Raw genomic sequence first — 22,383 nt, 5'->3', positions numbered from 1 at the left:
TTGTCCCGCTAGACTTGTAAAGAATCATCCCTAGATTCTCGTGGTGGTGTCCATTCGTCAATTGGGCTTATAATTTGCAAGAAATTAAAAAAAAAATGGGAAATTGGCTTACCCCAGGATATACGTCTACGCTGCTCCTATCACCGATCTGCTCCAGTAGAAATGACGGCAGCGGAGAATGGAGTCCAACGGTATCTCCCAATTTTCAATCGGGCAAAAATTCATCATGAAATTGAGGAGAGAGGGAGAGAGAATGAGAGGAGAGAGAGAGAGTACAGGGGGGGCTGGCGCAGCTCCCTTCTGAAAATTTTTTTTTTTTTGTTCCTTCTCTGATCCTTCCTTTAGGAAGGATCCTGAAGATTTATAATAATAATAATAAGTAATATTAATAATAATAAATTTTATTAATAAAAATAAAAATAAATTTTAGTTATTTTTTCTTTTTTTATAAATTAGATTAATTAATTAATTAATTATTATTTTATTTTTATTTTTATTTTTTTAGGAATCACTCCAATAATCTTCTATATCTCTTTTTGGGGTTATTACACCAGTTGATTTGAAGGAGTTAAAAGTTCAGTTGCAGGGGCTGTTAGATAAATGATTTATCAGACCCAGTGTGTCGCCTTGGAGAGCACCGGTGTAATTCGTAAAGAAGAAGCATAGGACCATGAGGATGTGTATCAATTACCGAGAGATAAATAAAGTGACGATAAAGAATAAATATCATTTTCTCAGAATCGATGATTTATTTGATCAATTCCAAGGGACTCAAGTTTATTCTAAGATTGACCTCCGGTCAGGTTATCACCAAATGAAAGTTAAAGTGGAGGATGTGTCGAAGACAGCTTTCAGGACCAAATATGAGCACTACAAGTTTCTCGTGATGCTGTTTGGTTTGGCTAATGCCTCGGTACCATTTATGGATCTGATGAATTGGGTGTTCGATTAGTAGTTGGACTAGTTTGTAGTGGTTTTATAGATGATATACAGATCTATTTGAGGAACTTTAAGGAGCATGAGGCATACTTACGGTTGGTACTCCAGCACTTAGGGAAAATATTTTGTATGCTAAGTTTAGTAAATGCAAATTCTAGTTAGAGAAGGTGGCGTTTCTGGGGCACATTATCTCAGGTGATGGAATTTCAGTGGATCCCAACAAGATTGATGCAATTGTGAAGTGGGCCAGGCCAAAGAACATTCAGGAAATCAGGAGTTTCTTAGGGCTGGCAGGTTATTACCGTCGATTTGTTTAGGGGTTCTCAGCATTATCAGGCCCTTTGACACAACTCATGAAGAAGAATGTGAGGTCTGAATGGTCCGATGAGTATAAGCAGAGCATCCAAGAGCTGAAGCAGCAGTTGATTACTACTCCAGTGTTAGCCATTCCATCAGAGGATGATGGGTTTGTCATATACAGTGATGCGTCCTAGAGAGGACTTGGGTGCGTGTTAATGCAACATGGGAGAGTTATTGCTTATGTATTCAGGCATCTTAAAGAATATGAGAAGAACTATCTCGTGCATGATTTTGAACTAGCGGCAATAGTCCACGCACTGAAGATATGGAGGCATTATCTGTACAGGACTAGGTGTGAGATATTTACCGACCACAAAAGCCTGAAGTATTTCTTCTCACAGAAAGCGTTGAATATGAGACATAGAAGGTGGTTGGAATTGATTAAGGATTATGATTGCACCATCAACTACCATTCAGGGAAGACAAATATGGTGGCCAACGCTTTGAGCCGAAAGTCAGTGGATTCATCAGTAGCTGTAGTGGAAATATAGCACCCGATCTAGATGGATCTAGAGAGGTTCGATGTAGAGTTGGTGGAGGGTGATCATCAGGCGTTTATCGCCAATCTGATTTTACAGCCGACTTTACAAGACAGAATTAAAGCAGCTCAGAAAGATGATGTAGAATTAGTTGAGCTTATAAAGAAAGTACGAGACGGTCAAGAGGCAGATTTCAATATTTTCAATGACGAAGCGTTGAGGTTTCATACTAAATTGTGTGTACCCGTCGATCCTAAGATTAAGAAGGTTATTTTGGAAGAAACACACAGATCTCTATATACTATTCATCCGGGTAGTACTAAGATGTATAGAGATCTTCGGGAATCATTCTGGTGGAGTGGCATGAAAAGGGAGATAGCCAAGTTTGTAGGACAATGTATGATGTGCCAGTAGGTAAAGGCTGAGCACCAAAGACCGGAGGGACAGTTGCAGCCACTTCCTATTCCCGTGTGGAAGTGGGATCATATATCGATGCATTTTGTCACGGGACTATTGCTGGTACAGCAGAAACCAGACGCCATCTGGGTGGTCATTGATAAACTAACGAAGACTGCCCACTTTCTTCCCTTCCGAGTTAATTACTCCACTGATAGATTGGCAGAGTTGTATATTCGGGAGATAGTTAGAATTCACGATGTTCCTGTCTCTATAGTATCAGATCGAGACCTACGGTTCACATCCCGTTTCTAGAGGAGTTTGCAAGGAGCCATGGGTTCTCAGTTATCCTTCAGCACAGCGTTTCATCCTCAGTTAGATGGGCAGACGGAGAGGGTGATACAGACTTTAGAGGACATGTTGCGAGCATGCGTCCTAGACTTTGAAGGCAGTTGGGTACAATATATGTCACTGATTGAGTTTGCCTACAATAACAGCTTTCAGACCAGCATCAGGATGGCACTATACAAGGCATTGTATGGCAGGAGGTGCCAATCCCCATTATATTGGGATGAGATGGGAGAGAGAGGGCTATTAGGACCAAAGCTGATTCAGCAGACTCAAGATAAAGTCAGACTCATTAGAGACAAAATCAGTATAGTGTAGAACCGGCAAAAGAGTTATGTTGATACTCGCAAACGAGAGTTAGAGTTTGACACAGGGGATCATACATTCCTGAAGGTGGCACCATTGAAGGGGATTATGAGATTTGGGAGGAAGGGTAAGTTGAACCCTAGGTATATTGGGTCATTTGAGATTCTTGAGCGAGTGGGTCCAGTTGCCTTTAGACTGGCTTTACCACCTGCTTTATCTAGAATACATGATGTATTTCACGTTTCGATGTTGAGGAAATACATCCCAGACCCCTCCCATATAATTAATTATGAAGCATTGAAGTTTGGTGATACCTTGACTTATGAAAAAGTGTCAGTGCAGATTCTTGACTGGAAAGAACAGAAGTTACACACAAAGAAGATTCCACTGGTAAAAGTTTTATAGCGCAATCATGCCGTTGAGGAGGCTTCCTGGGAATTAGAGGATCAGATGCGCCAGAGATATCCATACTTATTCAGTGGAGTTTAGAGTTAAGCCAGTCAGAATAAAGTGAACAATACTGTGTATTTTGATTTGTATAGTATAACGTAAGATAGATAGAGTTTTTAGTTTTGGAACGTGAATGACTTTGGGAGAATTTTGAATAGTTGTAATCTCCCAGAACCCTCTTTGTAACCATGGTATTCCTCCACCATAAGTGAGGGTAATTAATAAAATTGGGGTGTTTTCCTATGAAGATGAAAAGGTGATGAATAGAAAATTTCGAAGATGAAATTTTTATAAGGAGGGGAGAATGTAATGCCCTAGAAAGTGATAGGCTTGGGAATAAAAAAATATATCAATTAATTATTATTATTAATTAAATAATAATATAATATACATTAGATATATATGTGTGTGTGTATATATATATATATAAAGCTTCCTGAAGGAAGCATCTCAATTGGATTCTAAAGAATTTAGACACCACCCCTTTTTCCCTTCTTCCTGCACATACCCCCTCTATAATTTCTCATGCTCTCTCTCTCTCTCTCTCTCGTCTCTGTCTCTCTCTCACTCTCTTCAATTTCTCGACTAATTTTCGCCCAATTAAAAATCAGAAAATACCGCTGGACTCCATTCTCTGCCACCGACATTTCTACTAGAGCAGATTTGTTATAGGAGCAGCGTATGCATATCTCTTGGGGTAAGCTCAATTCTCACTTTTATCTTAATTTCTTGTAAATCTTAAGCCCAATCAACGATCAGAAACCACCACGAGAATCTAGGGATGATTCTTTACAAATCTAACGGAGTGGATTTCTCGTGGGGTCATCGTAGGCATAATCCCAAAATTAGGTTAAGGGGTTATTAAGGGGCTAATTATTATTTAATTATTGTAGATTTGAAAATGTTAAATATTGGACATTATAAGGTTGAATTAGGATCATTGAATTCAGGGCTCAGGTAAGCGCCACAAGTGTAATTTCGGGACCCTGCGGGGATAGTTCAGGAAAACCAAGGTAATTTGATTATTTTGGAGTTTAACAATTTATTTAAGTTATTGGGAACCTAGGAAATGTTTTATGGAATTATGTTGGAATTCTGTTGAATATTTTTGGGAAATGGAAATTGTAGATTTTATGCTGGAAATGCCACGGGCTCAGGATTGAACTGTATGGGCATCTCAATAAGCTAGGTAAGGAAATAAATTAAGTTAGTGTTTCTAATGAAAATATTTACTATTTTACGACATTTTATTCTAGGAAATTTTGTATAGCATAAAATTATGTTTGGGAAATTTATTGTTATTAAGAGGAAATTGTTTTAATACATTTAATCAAGGAAACTGATTTTAGTGCAAATTTTATAAGTAGAACATGATTTACTTTTGTGTGCCATGGGTATAGAATTTTATGATTTTATGTAATAGTAAAATGCTATGTTTTCAGAATAAGCAAGCTATCACTGTTTCAGGAAATTGTTAAAAACAGTATAGAAATATGTTTAAAGTATATTATAATGCAACAGCGCAAGGGCCGTAATTTATGATATGTGGGCGCAAAGGTCGTAATTTATATGAAAAGACGCAAAGGCCATAATTTATATGATTTGATATGCTAGCGCAAGGGTCGTGATGTATGATATGATATTTTCATGAAATTATTATTATGTTTGATATTATGATGAAACAGTTATGTTCAGCATATGAAACATAGTATATCAGAACCTGGATGGCTTAATTTAGTTCAGTTTTCAGGAGCACGGTACCGTAACTATATATATTCAGATTATGATAGTGCAACCACACAATTAGAGTGTGGTAAGGTGGCAGTCGATGTGGCTTCAGTGTAGTTTGGAGATGTTCCCCTAGCAGTCCGGACCAGGTGGGGCAGGCCCATCATACTTACAGATTAGAGTTTTTTATCTAGCATGGTTGGTCAGCCATTGCTAGGTCCCGCCTTTGGGCCGCACAACCCAATCATGTGGGGGTAATACATAACACCAACTAGTTATCCATCCTGAGATTTATTTCACATATTATACAGTTGTATAAGATGATTTACACGTACAAAGATATAGCATGGCATGTATGTTACTTTTAAATATGTTTATTCAGTAAATTAGACAGTTTTCATAGATACAATTTACATACAGTATATGCTTATGACACATGAAAATACCCATGTTGCCACACTAATATTAGTTTATTTCCCTTACTAAGAGGTGTCTCACCCCAACTCTAAAACATTTCAAGGAATCCAAGTAGAGGAGTGGATAGAGCTCCGCAGCATTAGTGGTCGCCCGATCTACCCTGCCAAAAGGGTAAGTCACTATGCTAGGATCAGATGGGTTTTTGGGTAGTAACCCTAGGGAACTTTATGATCATTTTGGGATGTGTGTATATTTATATGATGGGTTTGTAAAACTCTAGTATAGTATTTAGACGGTTGGTTTGTTATGTATATGATGTATGTTTTTCGCTGCTAAGGTGTTAGTGATATGTGACAGGTTTATTCCTTAGTACCCACGGGTCTGGGTGGATTATGTTTATGGTTATCATGATTATTGGCATGCTATTGTGTGAAAAAAAAAAAATTTGTTTTACCCTGTAGTGCATAGATATTTCCCGCTACCTTTTCTCCTTTCATCACCATTGAGTTGCCTTCACACACTTTCATTTCCTCACCTTCAAACTTGTAACTATACTCATTACAGTCTAAAGTGCCTAATTAAATTACATTCCTCCTTAACCTGGTACGTGCCTTACAATACATATGGTTCTTACAACACCACCATACATTTTTATTTTGACATTTCCAATACCAAGTATTTTGCATGAAATATCATTTCCTATCAAAATAAAACCAGCATTAACCGACCTATAGGCGTCAAACCATGTTCTATTTGTTGTCATGTGATAAAAGCATCTAGTATCTAGGATCCAAGAATCATCCATGAGGCACTCCGAACCTGATGAAACACATAGCATATCCCCATCACTATATTCTAAATCTTCTTCCACTACACTGGCAGATTTTGACAGACCCTTAGACATATATCGACTTTTCAGTTTTCGCCAAACTGATGCCTGAGAATCCTCATCCATGACGTGATACAACACGTCATCAGCCAAATATAGACGGATCGTTGATACTATTGTTGCCCCTAATTCATTCCAACTTGATTTATCCATGATTTCCAGTTGAATTCTATATAAAACCTCCACTATGCCTTGCTGCACCAAAAAATCCTTCACCATTCTCTACCACAAACTGAAGTTCTCAGTTCCTTCAAACTTGACGACGTCAAATTTTGCAGATGAATATGCAAAGCTCATTACAACAATGCTCTAATACCAATTATTGTGTAAAAACCCCTCAAATATGCACAACAGAATGCATATTTATATGTAAATGATCAAACACACAATGCAGCAATCTAAATGGTGAATACAGAACAATTCCATAACCACAACAAGTAAATAAAGCAATAACAATAACTATGACACCAGGAAATACGTGGTTCAGCAATGCCTACATCCACGGGAGTAAACGATAAGAATTCACTATCTTATTGTGTAAATTACAAGAACAATACAAGAACCCTCTTAATAATACTCTCAACCCCACTTGACTCTCTTGGCACCCTATATACAATGTATTCTATGTATATATAAGCCACCTCAGAAGTTCCCCCTCGGTAACTCAACCATATTAATGTCCATTTATTCAATATTTGAAATATGCACTGGCTATCCCAAGCCAAACCGTCGACGGTTTCAGGGAGAATAGAAATATTGCCCTACTGCACTGTTGTACCCTGATTTCCTTCATACTTTCCTTTAGAATGTGAGCCACTATTCACAACAAACCCTTATAAAGTTCAAATAATAGAGCCATCTATAGGTTTTATTGTAGAGAAAATGAACCCTTTCTTTTATTGTAGCCACATTTTTAGTAGTTTTGATAGGGCAAGATTAACACCCCCTATAATAATATTTAGGATTGTACCATTTGAAAAGAGGCTACACTCAATAGGAATATGCATCCTAAATCTTTCCAAAAGAAGGCTAAAAGGATTTAAACGAGTTTGGATTCTAATTGACCCATTTATAAACGGGGTGTGTAAAACATAAATCTGAAACCACTCAATTAGTTAATGAGTTGTAAATCACTTATCAATAAGTATACACCATTTTATTTTAAATTTTTGTTCAATATTTCAACAAAAAAAATGAGTTGAAATTTTTAGAAAAGTTCATATTTATCATTTTTCTCTTGAATTTTCAACAAATGTGAATTAAATTTTCAAAAAGACAACACTTGTTTGATTATTTATTATTTTTCTCTTTAGTATTTCAAAAAATTTATAGGCTGATAACGTGTTGATATCTTATTCAAATTCATGTAACTTGTTAAATTAATAGGTTAAAATTGGGTTGACCCGATTGTTATGAATGACTCAATATACCATAGATCCAAATTTGATTTAAACAGGAGGTCGTTGGTCAACCATTAGCATCAACTAATTTTAATTATAGGTGTTGGAGAATTAATTCAAAATTTTTTAATTTTGAAAACTAACAATAAAATCAACAAATAATTCAACAATTTGAACATCATCTCCACATTTGGAATAGTTCTTTTGATTTGGATTTGCATATAGTTAAATAAAATGTAATATTGAATTGTATTAAATTTGATCAAAAGCTATACAAAATTTTGAGTTCAAGAATTGTAATTTGTATTTCTAAACCCAGTAATAGAGTTAGATTTTAAGAATTTTTCAAGTTAATCTAGAAGTTTGTGAACAGTTATGGCTAGAATTTATACTGAATACAATCCTTAATTATATTGGTATCGTATTTGGTAAGTTTTAATTGGTACCATAAATTTAAATGAAATGTCATTAGGAGTAGAAAAACTTTCGGCGGCCGTTCCCGCCACCTGGTACGTATAGAACTATAGATGCCACTGCTGCCACCGTCCCATGTCTTAAGTCAAACTAAGGAAAATATAATGCTAGTGAAGTAGATTAGGGCGTCATGGGGCTGTCCCCCCTCCTCCTCCTCCTCTCTCTCCCTATAGTAGCCGCGTGTACGTAACTTTTGAGTAATAGTTTTTTTAATAAAATAAATTAATAAATAAATAAAATTTATATAATAATATATAAAAATTACTAATTTTTAAAAATATTATTTTAAAATAGTGCTGAATAATTATAAAGTACTTTTAGAGTTTTCATAATTAATTATAGAAATATTTTTAAAATAATTATGATAATGATAGGAATATAGTTAAAATATTTTTAAATTGTTATGATATATTTAAAAATCTTAAAAAACCAGTTAAGAAAAAGAAAATCTACTTTTTAATAATAGAATTATGTGTGTAAAAGACCACCCTTGCATATGTGTGTGTGTTGTGGTAGACCAACTCTTTTTCATTCATGTTATTGATATTGATTTTGAACTCCTTTCGGCAAACTTGACTTGGCTATTCATTCATTCCAGAATTGACAGAGAATAAAAGCCAACAAATGAAGCAAGTAAGCAGAAAAGATCCTAATTTCCTATTCTTTGCTTCTCTCCTTTCATTTATTATAGTTGTTTTTCTCTTTGATATAATAAAAAAGTAAATTTCACCCTTCTTGCTTCGGCATCTGCAGCTGCTTCTCTCTCTCCCTCTCCCTCTCCCCCCCCCCCCCCCCCTCTCTCTGTTTTTTTTTTTTTTTTTTGTTCATACTCGTAGTTTATTGTTTGAGTTGTGCGTAGCCCCCTCTCTGTTTATGTTTAGGATTGAAGGGATGATATATTTGTGAATGATGGACCTCTTGATCTAATCGTCATTACAGAAATAACACAAAAGAGAAACAGTGCAGGAGACTCAGAGATCTACGACTTGGTGTGTTGGACTGCATCTCTCCTCTTCTAATTTGGGATTTTTCTTTTATTTTGGGATTGGATTTTTTGTTGGAAAGACATCCAGCTTCGCTGGCCCCCTTTTGCCCACCATTTGAATTCTGTCTTCTTCTTTTCGTCTTCTCTTTTTGCTGTAACCCCCCAATACCACCTACAAATTTGCTTCGCCATCCTTCCATTCCACTCTCACCCGCATAAAGCTACCTTCCTCCTTTTTCTTCATTTCTTTTATTTATGTCATTCTTAGTTCCTTCTTTGCTATAATTGAAATGAAATAAAGTACTGTTTTCCTTCTACAATAAAACACACATACTTGCATTTATTTACCCGCCCGCCCACGCGCACCAGGAGTACTGCTCATCCCACGATCTCAGTTTTCTTGGGAGAACATCGCTTCCTTTTCGCTCATCTCCGTTCTCCGCCCCCACCACTTCCCTAAACCGTTGCTTTAATTTCTTTTTTCTGCTCCTCTCCTCTTCTTCGCCGGGGAAGGAACAATATTTTTTTTATTATAAAAATATATATATATATATATATCCCCCGCCTCCTTAACCGAGTTCCCATATTTCCCCTTCCCCTGCCTGCGAAAGAAAAAAAACCCAACAAAAAGCGATTTTTGGTCTCCCCCATTGTTTTCCCCACCAAAGATCGGAGGAAGCTAATTTATTTCAATGGCGACAATAAATGGGGTCTTCAGCTTCCTTCCCAGATGGCTTTGGTTACTGGCTCTGGTGGTTGTTGTTGTGGGTGGGGATGCGTATTGTGTAGAGGGGCTAGGGGTGAACTGGGGAACAATGGCGAACCGGAAGTTGCCGCCCAAGGTGGTGGTTCAGTTGCTGAAGGACAATGGATTTCAGAAGGTGAAGCTGTTCGACGCCGACCAGTCAACCATGTCTGCTCTCGCCGGCTCCGCCATTGAGGTCATGATCGCCATCCCCAATGACCAGCTCACCGTCATGAACGACTACGATCGGGCCAAGCAGTGGGTCCGCCGAAACGTCACCCGCTACAACTTCAACGGAGGAGTTACAATCAAGTCAGTTCTACTTCCCCCTCTTTCGCTCCCATTTCTGTTCGCATTTTCTATTCTATTCAATTGACATTGTTGCTCTTTCTTTTTCCCCTTCTGTAGTTACTTTTTGATTTCTTGCTTGCTTCGATTCGTTTAGCCCCTTTTAAATAATATAGAATTAGTAATGCTCTTTTTTCCCCCAACTTTTGGGAGAAAGGGCGTATCATCTCTTCTTCTTCTTCTTCTTCTTTATTTTATTTGTTTCTGAAAGTCAGTTGTTTTCTCCTTCATTTCTCTGCCTTTCATCTCCGCGCGAGCAAACTTGACTACACCAACACTGGGTTTTGCCAACTACTGTTTTACTTGTTAAGCTATATGCACGTATCTGGGAGCAACTGCTACTGAATTATAGATTTAGACCCCGGTTCAAAGCTGGAAAACATGAATGAAATGAAAGGAAAATATGAAAGAAATCGCCTTTTTCGTGTTTAATCTCTGAATAAAATTTTCATTCTACGTGCCATATATCCTTTATTTTTTCTCAATTCTCCACTATATTTTAGTAAATTGTATTTTTCTCTCTTACTTTCTCCCCCCTTTCATTTGTCTCTTAAAATATCCAAACGGAGCCCCTCAGTTTCATGTTTACAAACTTCCACTTAAAAATATTTCAGGGTGCTTAGTAGCGATGTCATTCTATTTCATACTAATTTTGATCCATGTTGTGGGTAAGGAACTGCGGTTTTGGGATATCTTCATCTTGAAGGCTATACTGTCTTCTCTTGGGCTGAATAATTTGTTTCATTTCTTATTTAATTTGATAATCAAATTTATGCATGAGTAGCGACTCACAAAAATTACCAAGTCAGTCTCGATAAGTGAGTTTTATTTTAAATTTCACCATTTTTGTGCTTTTAAGCTTGAGCCTTTATTTCTTTTCTTTCAGTGGTCTTTAGGTTCTAATGATCAGAATTGGTTAATTGTCGTGTAATAATTACAGTAATAGGCAAGGCAATCCTTTTGAATGTCTAGGCTAAGATATTGCATAAGTTTTACTGTGAATGGCCTTTGTGTTATTATCCTTGGGTGATTTCTTAAGAGTAATGACGGTTGAATATCTTAACCTTTCTGGTAAATTCAGTTAAGAAACTCTTGGTGGTTAAGGTTCTGACTTTTAGAAAGCTGTGCTTGGAAATTAGGGTGGAACTCTCTCCTTTTGCTGGGAAATTTAAGGAACTTGTTAATGGATTGCCCTCACAGAAAAGGGCATCGGATTGTGTGATGCCCCACTCTTTACCTTGCACATCCATGCTCAATTGCACGTCTTTATTTTTTCCTGTACTTGAATCCTACTTTCTCTTTATGGCACATGCATGCATGCGGAGACACAAACATTGTTCACTCTTGCACAATAAATGACTCCTTTTATAATAAAGTTGAATGCTTAATAAAGAATAACAGTTTGTACATCTGCAACATGCGTATCTCAAAAATATTTGAGATACACCCATGCATTGTGCAGAACACCGCTAATGGAAATTTATAAATTCTTTGAGACGAAGCTTTGTAGCCACAGTTTGGAAGTTCTTGTCCTATTCTATTTTAGGCTACTGCTATTGGAATTCTAAGTATGATTGCTAAATTAAATATGCTAAGTCATTATATATAACAATTTAATAACATCAAATGCTTTTTTCCTTAATTGAAGAACCCATTTTTTATGCATTACTTTCACCATTCAATTTACATTAACCCTTTTTGCTTCTTGTTACTCAAGTTATTTAGCTTTGACAATGGAAGTTTGTTGAGAATTGTCCTACACAATCATGTTCCTCATTGTGCAGATATGTAGCAGTAGGAAATGAGCCTTTCCTCAAATCATACAATGGTTCATTCTTGAATGTCACCTTGCCGGCACTTCAGAACATCCAAAATGCCCTCAATGAAGCTGGGGTTGGAGACTCCATAAAGGCCACCGTTCCCTTGAATGCCGATGTATACATGTCCCCAGACAGCAATCCCGTACCATCTGCAGGAAGGTTCCGCAGTGATATTAGTGACCTTATGACTGAGATTGTCCAGTTCCTAAACAAAAACAATGCGCCGTTCACTGTAAATATTTACCCATTCTTAAGTCTCTACGGCAACGATGACTTCCCCATAAACTATGCCTTCTTTGATGGGGGAAGCACTCCGATTGTTGATAATGGGATTTCATATGATAATGTTTTCGATGCCAACTTTGACACCTTGGTTTCATCTTTGAAAGCAGTTGGATATGGAGACATGGAAATATTGGTTGGTGAGGTTGGGTGGCCTACAGATGGGGACAAGAATGCCAACTCGAACTCTGCATATAGGTTTTATAATGGGCTTTTACCAAGACTAGGAAAGAAAAATGGCACCCCTCTCCGCCCGGGGAGCATTGAAGTTTACCTTTTTGGACTCCTTGATGAAGATGCCAAGAGCATTGCTCCGGGGAATTTTGAGCGTCACTGGGGGATCTTTAGGTATGATGGGCAGCCCAAATTCCCAATGGATCTTTCAGGCCAAGGCCAAAACAATCTTCTTGTTGGTGCAAAGGATGTGAAGTATCTCCCTCAGCAATGGTGCACGTTTAATCCAAATGCGAAGGACCTTAGCAAGCTTGCAGATAACATCAATTATGCTTGCACTTTCTCAGACTGCACGGCACTTGGCTATGGATCCTCTTGCAATGGCTTGGACACTCAAGGGAATGCTTCCTATGCATTTAACATGTACTACCAGCTTCAGAATCAGGATGATCTGAGCTGTAACTTCCAAGGTCTGGCCATGGTGACAACGCAAAATATTTCAACAGGAAACTGCAATTTCACCATTCAAATAGCTGCTTCCTCTTGCTCTGTTGTGGGGCCTTCGCTGCTCATTTTCCTGGCAGCACTCACATTTCTGTTGCCATAGATTTCTGTGGATATTCTGGGTACGCACTATGATTTATTTATTTGTTTTGTTGACTGTATTATTACACTTATTGGGTTGCCACATTTTGGATTCATCCAATAAAGTCAGCCCAATTAATCCCTAAGTCCATAAGATTTGCCCTTCAATTCATAAGGTTTTGTGTCGTGGGGTTATTACTGAGAATCTGATTTGGTTAAAAGTAGAATGGATTACCATGATTTTACTTCTACGGGGAGGCAGCTTGACTAGTTCAATTTTTCTGAACCTTGGACTGGATAATCACCATTCACGTACATACATGTACTGTGTGTCAGGATGTATACCACCAGTGTACATCTAAAGAAGTAAGCACATACTGAGAAACTTGTGACCTATGTTTGATTTATACTGTTGGATATATTTTTTTTGCATTTCCAGGGTTGTTGCCATTGTTTGTTAGTGTTACCTATATGAGATAGACATGGTAAATCACTTTAAATCATGGACTTCATCCTCGCCCTCAGGCCTCAACTCAACTGAGTGTGAGCAAAGCAATCCAAACTCTTTGCCTAATTGCCATGATTTCAGCCCCATTTCGTTGAGTCTGCAACATTTAACCTTTCAGAGAACATGTAGAAAGCATTTATTGCCAATGAGGGTAAAGTGTGTACATATTGTAATATTTTCACCGTTATGTTATGGCCATCTAACCTCATAAAGAACATTATTTTGCTAAACAATGTCAACTTTGTTGATTTCTTTATTTTTTTTTTTTCCCTGTTTTCTTTCACTCCTTCCTTTCTCATCCCATTCCTAAGAACAGAGTTGCTGTGCACCACTCAGGCGTCCGTCCTCTGTAAAACATCTTTCCCTCAATAACAGAAGGCCTTCTGATAGAAAACTGTGGGATGGCCCTCTCCTCTCAAACTACTTGATAAAAGCAAAGAAAATGAGAACGAAGGAGAATAATGCTGTGTTTGGGAGTATGGTTTTAGATTTTAGATTTGAATTTGCATAAATTTGAAAAAATATTAATACAACTTTATACTACATCTTAAGCAAAATCAATATAAATCCATATCTCCAAACATAAGGTAAAGGAATTTGATCGTGGGATTCACCAGCAGCTTACTAGCAGCTGGTGTGCTGTAGTTGGTAGCATTTGGCTTCCAAAGGAGATTGAATGGTAATGCTCACCGTTGAACAGGTAAAATTTTTGCTTCAGAAAAATAAAAAATATTTGATTACCACCATCAGTTCCCCCAAAGTTCGCCCCTCATTGATTTGTTTCGCTTATTATGGGATGCAGCCTAAATTTAAATGTCAAGTTAGAAATAAAATAAATTTTCAGATTGTATTCAATTACCAGCATCAATTCACCCAAAGTTTGGCCATCTTATTATCGAATGGAGCCTAAATTTGAATGTCAAGCAAGATTATTTTATTGAAAAATGTCTGATTACAGCCATCAGTAGGTATTGATTTGTACCCCTTATTATTGAATGCAACCTAAATTAAAATATCAAGTTAGAAATAAGATTAATTTTTTAATTTTTATTACCTCCTCCCGAAGTTTGTCCCTATTAATTTGCCCCCCCTTATAACTGAATATAAGTAAAATAAATTTTCAAATCCATTTGTGATTATTTTTCAATAACAAACGTAATGTTGTTACAGTAGAACACTGACATATAATAATCATATTTTAATAATCTAGATGGTTGGTGAATCAAAACGAATAAAACATTTTTCTTTAAAAAAAGAACTAAGTGAATTCAGAATTGTAATTTTAAATCTTCAAGGTGGAATCAACGGATGCAAGAAAAAAAAAAGTAAAAGCTGTTTATGAATGAGTTGAATTGGACTCTTGTGTTAGTGATTTAATCAATGGAATGATAAGTTTCGAAAGCGACTTGTGTTATTTTAATCAAGTAATCAACGATTTGCATAAGTAAGAGATGGGGGGGGGGGGGGGGGGGGGGCAAGTGTGGAGGTGGGTGGTGATGGGCATTGGCAGTGGCAACACAACCAGCCAACCAAACAACTAAATGGGTTCACACTGACAATTTGGGGGGGGGGGGGGGGGGGTGTGGGGTGTGGTTGGGGGAAGTGTGGAGGTGGGTGGTGATGGCCATTGGCAGTGGCAACACAACCAGCCAACCAACCAACTCAATGGGTTCACACTGACAATTTCAAAGTTTCAAATTTCAAAAGGAGCGAGCGGGGAAGGGAAATTTTCTAAAGAAATTAGAGTTTGTCCTGCCACGGCCAATCAGTCCCCACTCTGTTTCTTTTGCACCACTTTCCCAAAGATGCCTGTCATCAATTATTGAAACGTAAAAAGAGAACAGGAGGTGATTTTTGTTGAGTTTTTTTCCGTTTTAACCTTTTTTAATAAAAATATATTAAATAATACTACATTCTGAGAAATATTTTTTAAAATGACTCTTACGTAATCTCGCTACTTGGAATAGCGAGATTTTCTTTTGAAAGACGATACTCATGTGGACGCTAGTAAATCTCGCTACTCCAAAGATTTTTAGTTGATAAAACATGCTAGCCTTGACGTGTGGCAAATCTCGCTAGTTTCGGATACTTAAAGGACATCCAACCGGCGTTCAACGCGTGGCAAATCTCGCTGGTTCATCCAGTGAGATTTGCTTCGCACATTTAATGTCCATCCATTCGGCGATCGACACGTGGCAAATCTCGCTGGATGAACCAACGAGATTGGCTTCAGCCATTACCCAGCCCTTCCTCCTTCCATTGTCTTCACGGGGAGTACGCACCTTTTGCAAAGAGACGGGGAGGAGCAGCAGGTTACCGTTGAAGGAGACAAGGCCAAACGAGCGCAGGTGACCGTTGTGGCTAACCATTGAGGGCGTGCATATATAAAGTCGAGGAAATGAGGTAAGACACATTCTGAGATTTAAGTTTGTTCATAAAATTTAAATTAATTTATTTGATCGAATAGCTGGTATGATAATCGGATAACCGTTGTGGCTAACCATTGAATTTAAGTTTGTTCAAAAGGCTTCGTTCAGAAACGCCTTTATTTAAGGTTAGGGTTTTTTTTTGTATTCAATTATATTTTTTATCATACTGCCCAAACAAAAATATGCATCAAATTTTTGTGCCAAATTATATAATCATTCTTGTATTTTTATGTTCTTTAGCATGTTTGTTTGATATAGTAAAAATTAAAATTCTAAATGCATGTTGTTTATGTGATTGTGATATTAAATACGGTATTCAAAATTTGAGGCCAAAAACCAAAAGTACATTTCAGAATTGTAGGTGTATGCAGATATATTAACTCAATTTATAGTGCATTTGTATGAGCAATGGAATGAGTGGTTTTGAAAAAATATTTCCAGATAAATTAAATTTATTATTGAAAGATATACTAATTTTATTCTTAATGTTTGTCTTTTACAACTCAAAATATTCCCATTTATACTACAGTTTAAATGGCAATAATTTTAAAGAGACAGTTTAAAGGTTAATTTATTATGTAGTTTTTAATAATATACTTTCTTTATTTAAAAATTTTATCATGCTGTTATTTTATTGGCTAAATATAAATTTGCTTTCATTCTCTAAACTCAATAGGCTTGCAAAATGCAATTTTATCTTATTTAGATTAAATTATTTTTTAAAAATAATTTTAATATTTTAAAGATGAGAATATTTTTGTTCAATTTACAATATTTGTACTTTTTTACGTGGTGCAGATAGAAATATGTATTGGTAAAAGATCTTAAAGAAATGTTTAAATTACAGAATATTAAAACCATAATAGTTAATTGACACACAATAAGATTTAGGTAGAATCGATTTATGTATTTATTTTAAAGCATGTATATGTCAGAAGCCCTGTGACACTTCAATGATTTTTACTATCCAATTCTTATATGTGTTCATTTATTTATACTAGTAGAAATCATGTAGTATGGATAGGGTATGATCTCAAAAATAGCTATTAAATAAAAGTATTAAATTATGATATTACAAATAATGCAAATATAAATTTTGTATTTTAAATCACAAAATTTAACTATGAAATTAGATATAAGTAAAAAAAAATTATAATATTGTATAAATTTTAAACATTTTTCTTAATCTCGAATTTGGTAGAAACCTTAAATGGGTGTTTGGTTTGCAACGTAATTTAATGATATATAGTTAAAGTTGTGATCCCAAAATAAGTTAATGGTGGTTATGAATTACTAAAGTATGTATAATTTTTAAAATTGTTTCACTTAAAAGAAAAAAATTCCCATAGACTTACTAATGATGCAAGAAACCACTTGCTTTTAAACGCAATTTATGAAGGAAAAAACTTACTATTATTAAAATAAGTTACTATTATTATAAATAAAAACTTACTATTATTAATGATATATAGTTAAAGTTGTGACCCAAAATAAGTTAATGGTTGTTATGAATTACTAAAGTATGTATAATTTTTAAAATTTTTTCACTTAAAAAAAAAATTCCCATAAACTTACTAATGATGCAAGAAACCGAAACCACTTGCTTTTAAATGCAGTTTATGAAGGAAAAAAAATTGTCAAAGGTATTTACTGTAGCTATTTTGTTAGGGCATTATTTCAATGCTAGGCCGGTGGGAACTAAGGTTATATATGTTTAGTTCATAGATTATATAGAATATTAAAATGAAAATGTAATAAAAAGGTATATGAAAATGTAATAATTCTAAAAGAAGTCATCAAGAAAAAGTTTGCATTGTTTCGGTTAACATGAAATAGAATGAGAACTAGAAATCAATATTATTGTGATCAAAATTGAGAATAATTTTTATTAAAAAAGAAGTGAGTTTGCAGTATATATATGAATGTCATTAAGGGCATTTATGACAAAAAAAATTTATTACCTTATCTTTGGAGAGACCTCGGATTTGAATGTGAATTTGCATTGGATTTAAATAAATTGTAATGAAAAATTATATTAAAAATTATTCAAATACATCGAAATCCAAATTTAAGATAATTTTAATGAAATAAAGACATTCTAAAATCTATATACTAAAAATTTAAAAGCTATAAGATAGTTTAATGATCATAATATAGTTATAAGATGATTAAACTAAGTAAAATTAATTCTTGATTACTATAAGCAACACATATCATTTATACATATAATTTTGTTGTGTAGGTCTTTTTTATTTCTCGATCGTTGATCTAAATGGCAGGAAACTCAAGCAGTGCTCCGGTCACGGTTTTGTTGTACATAGGGGGGGACATCATAATCGGAGCAGATGGTGTTAGTTATAGTAGTCTACCAATTCGACATATTTGAATTGGTTATAGGTGTAAATTAAATAAATTATATATGAAGATATATAAATATTTGCATATTGATCCAGATCAATATGCACTGCGGATGACCGCAAGATACCATTTGCGAGGATACAATAATACAGTCCTTTACGAGATTGTTACCATATTTGATGATTATGGTCTGCACATTATGTCGGATACACTGCGTAGGTGAGACATATTTAACGATGCAATTATATGTCAAAATCATTCCTCAAATTGGTGTAATCGCGACTAGGTAGTCAAACGCGTCTACCGAGCATTTGGATGAAGTCGAGGAAGACATCCATCAAACACATCATCTCGATGTGAGTGCGGAGGTTGGTGGTATGCCTACGGTCGATTTTAATGAATATCTGGGATAGTCATTCGAGCCGTCGGCATACGAAACACCTGTTCCTAACACGTATCCGCGGGGAAGTTGCAAAGACGTCCCAACAGAGGGACCAGCATCGTTATTCGCCATTGCAAACGACGCATTGGACGAGAGCATGAACATTACGAATGATGTTCATCTTGAAGATGAAGACACGCACGAGCAAGAAATGGGTGAAGGGTTAAATGAAGCCCCCGATGTTGTGAACCGCCCCCCCCCCCCCCCCCCCCCCCAGGGCGTGAAATGGATGACGCAGCGTTCGACGCCCAATTCATGGATGAGCCTCCGATGTATGGTCATATTGACCTAGATGCTGCAGATTTAACTGCAGTGGATGAGCTTCTATACGCATGACTCGTTGGGATGAATCCTCTGAGTTGAGTAGGGGGATGCTCTTCGGATCGAAGGATTAGCTGATCACCGCAGTGCGAATGTATCATGCTCACACCCACCATGACTTCCACGTCGTGCGATCTACCCCAAATTTATGGGTTGCTAGGTGTAAAGACCACGACTGTGGATGGAGATTGCGTGCCATGTATCAGATGAAATACCATTTATTCAAATCACCCAATATGGTAGTCCGCACACGTGTCTGAACGAACTTCTCTCCCAGGATCATAACCATATCACATCGTCCCTCATTGCTAGGGAGATAGTGAATATGATAAAGGGAGATACGTCGACGTCGATCGCCACATTGAAGGAGTTCATAGATCGTCACTTCGGCTATTCAATCTCTTATAAGAAGGTTTGGTTGAGCAAATAGAAGGCAATTGCCCAAGTATTCGGCAATTAGGAAAAATCATATGAAACATTGCCGAAGTGGATGGAAGCGATGTGCACATAGAATCCTAGGACTATAGTATGGTGGAGGTGAACTTCTGTTCCAGGTAGCGAGAACACCGCAACATTCGTATCCGTATTTTGGTCGTTCGCAGTATCTATTCAGAGTTTTCGTCATTGCCCTCCCGTTATATGTGTGGATGGGACACACTTGTATGATAAGTACAAGGGCAAACTCCTTATTGCGACGTGCCCGGATGCAAATAGGCAAATATTTTCCCTTGCATTCACTATTGTGCAAGAGGAAAGCCTGGACATGTGGAATTGGTTTCTGTGTTGTCTTCGTTTCATTACCAATAGGGACGACATTTGCATCAGATCGGCATCCAGGGATTCTCGCTGCAGTGCAGCGCAATCCTGATTGGCAACCACCACGTGTCCACCACTGATTCTGCCTTCGACATGTGGTGAGCAACTTTAATACGAAAGTGCGGAGTGTCAATCTAAAGCGAATGGCTAAGCGAGCGGGAACGGAGCATCAAGTGAGAAAATTTGACATGTGGATGGAGAGGATATTCGATGAGGGTGGGGAGCCAGCGAAGTCGTTCTTCAATTAGATCCCTCCTCATATATGGACTCAATGCCATGATGGTGGAAAGAGGTATGGGAACATGACCACTAACCTTGTTGAATGTTTCAACACCGTCCTAAAAGGCGCTTGTACCCTTCCCATAACGGCCCTTGTGCAACTAACATTTTATCACGTTGCACATTATTTCAATAGCCAACAGGAGGCTGCTCGTAACACAATATCAAGAGAAAATGCATCGACCCCGCATATATTGCTAACAATGGAAAGGAGGAAGCTAAAGGCGACCGGACATCGAGTCACGACGTTCAACTGGTCTAGGGGTACTTTTAGCATCACGACCGCACAGTTGGGACCCCATAAAGGAAACAACGTCCAAACTTTAAGCATCCAGAGGCGCAAATGCTTGTGCAGGAAGTGGCAAGCTTTACATTTTCCCTGCTCCTACCTTCTCGCCGCCTGTGCGGAGACACGGCTAAACACAACCCAGTACAAAGCATACTGGCCGACATCTTCATTGCCGGATTTGAAAGCCTATCCAGCATATGTCCAACATAAAGGTCTGCCTAGGAGCTCACATATACACAACGAGATGGACGCACGAGAAGGTGGGAAGAATATCACGTGCAGCATATGCCATCAAGAAGGACATAACCGCACAAGGTGTCCGAAAATGACACAACCCGAGGATGCAACTGGACCTTCGCACTGACGTATCACTTATAGGTTACTGTGAAGTCCTATTATTACCTTTAATTCCCAAATAAATGGCAAAGGAACGATTCGGGGTGCTATCCGACGTCCACACTTCATGTCTTGTTGCATCCCACCTATTCACCACATTCAAAAAAATTAAAGATTTTGAATGTTCCAAAGAGCGCCTTGTGATTAAGGCTATGTTCAAAGGATACTAATTTCCTTTGTTCACCCTCGACACGGCCAAAGGGAAGTTTTAGCGTCACAGTATGGACAGTCCATAATGCCAAAATCAGTAGACTCTCTGAGTTCGCTTATGTTCCTATTATTGTTATAGTGACTACTTAACAATGCTATCTTTTGTAGGATTGATCCAGGGCCATCTGATTCCAGTGTATTGACAATGGGTGATCATCACCGATCCAGTCAAGCGTGGACCGATTCGCACGCTAACATATTATATTGCCGAGGGGGCACACAGGTCATACACGATAGGATAGGCGTGAACCCCTACATTGTTGATTGGATACGAGAGGCGGGCTTCTACAGGATATACCAGATTTGTCATATCCAGTTGGATTGGCATCTTGTGACCACCTTGGTGGAGCGATGGAGGCCAGAGACACACACGTTCCACCTACCGCACGGAGAGGCAACTATCACCCTCTAGGATGTGGCGGTGTTGTTCGAGCTGCCGATTGATGGGAGGCCCGTCACAGGTCGTACTGCTGAACCAGTACTAGAGAGGGGCACTGGTCAGGGGGGAGCATTGTGCCGCGTGTGCAAGAGATTGTTAGAGGTGGTGCCACCCGAGGGTGAGATGGTTGGCACCCGCATCCTCATGTGGTTCCTTGAGGGCGAGATATTTTGGTAGCTCCCGGTAGCTGCAAATGATCATACAGTGGGGTGTCACGCACGTGCCCACTTGCTACGATTGATATGTGGGACGCTGTTCTGCGACCTCTCAGGGAGTTATGCGCACTTGATGTTCCTTCCACTTCTCGCGGAGCGAGCAGAGATACGTTAGCATGACATTATCGGGAGATGTGCTACGCTGCTGACGTCTCCCACTCACAGATCGGAGGAGCACTCCACTTACTACAGGTTTGGGCGTAGGAGAAATTCACGTCCTTAGCTCCTACACGCCGAGGTGTCCGGCGTCTTATTGAGAGGGACCAGGACGGTCGCTCAATTGACCCAACTCCACTCGCATGGAGGTTAGTAAGTTCATTCACAATGCATTCGTCGTACGAGTACTACGAATATTAATTCGTAGTACATACTAGTCGTCGCATCTGTTAACTTACGTATTATTTTGTACAGGTGGAGGGATTAGTTGTTAGCGCCAAATGTTGCGCAACATACGCTACCCTGGTACAAGTTCGAGTTGGATATGCACCAAGAGCACGAGGTATAGTCTCATTCAAGTGTACTCACCGTATTGCATATGTATATGATATCCCTACAC

The 22,383-nt window shown here is 37.7% G+C and overlaps 1 protein-coding gene across 1 annotated transcript; it reads left to right on the top strand.

Annotated features, from left to right (window-relative positions):
• Positions 1-8,682: 8,682 nt before the first annotated feature.
• Positions 8,683-13,294, top strand: LOC131167885 (glucan endo-1,3-beta-glucosidase 8-like). The gene is made up of 3 exons (XM_058126919.1): positions 8,683-8,819; positions 9,126-10,228; positions 12,049-13,294. Exons 2-3 carry the CDS (start codon positions 9,864-9,866, stop codon positions 13,145-13,147), a joined length of 1,464 nt encoding a protein of 487 aa, XP_057982902.1. The 5' UTR covers positions 8,683-8,819; positions 9,126-9,863; the 3' UTR covers positions 13,148-13,294.
• Positions 13,295-22,383: the final 9,089 nt, after the last annotated feature.

This window comes from Malania oleifera, chromosome 11, assembly GCF_029873635.1.
Source record: "Malania oleifera isolate guangnan ecotype guangnan chromosome 11, ASM2987363v1, whole genome shotgun sequence".
In the NCBI taxonomy this organism is placed as follows: domain Eukaryota; kingdom Viridiplantae; phylum Streptophyta; class Magnoliopsida; order Santalales; family Ximeniaceae; genus Malania; species Malania oleifera.
The sequence above is the reverse complement of the archived record's forward strand: the minus strand, read 5'-3'. Positions and strand labels throughout refer to the sequence as shown.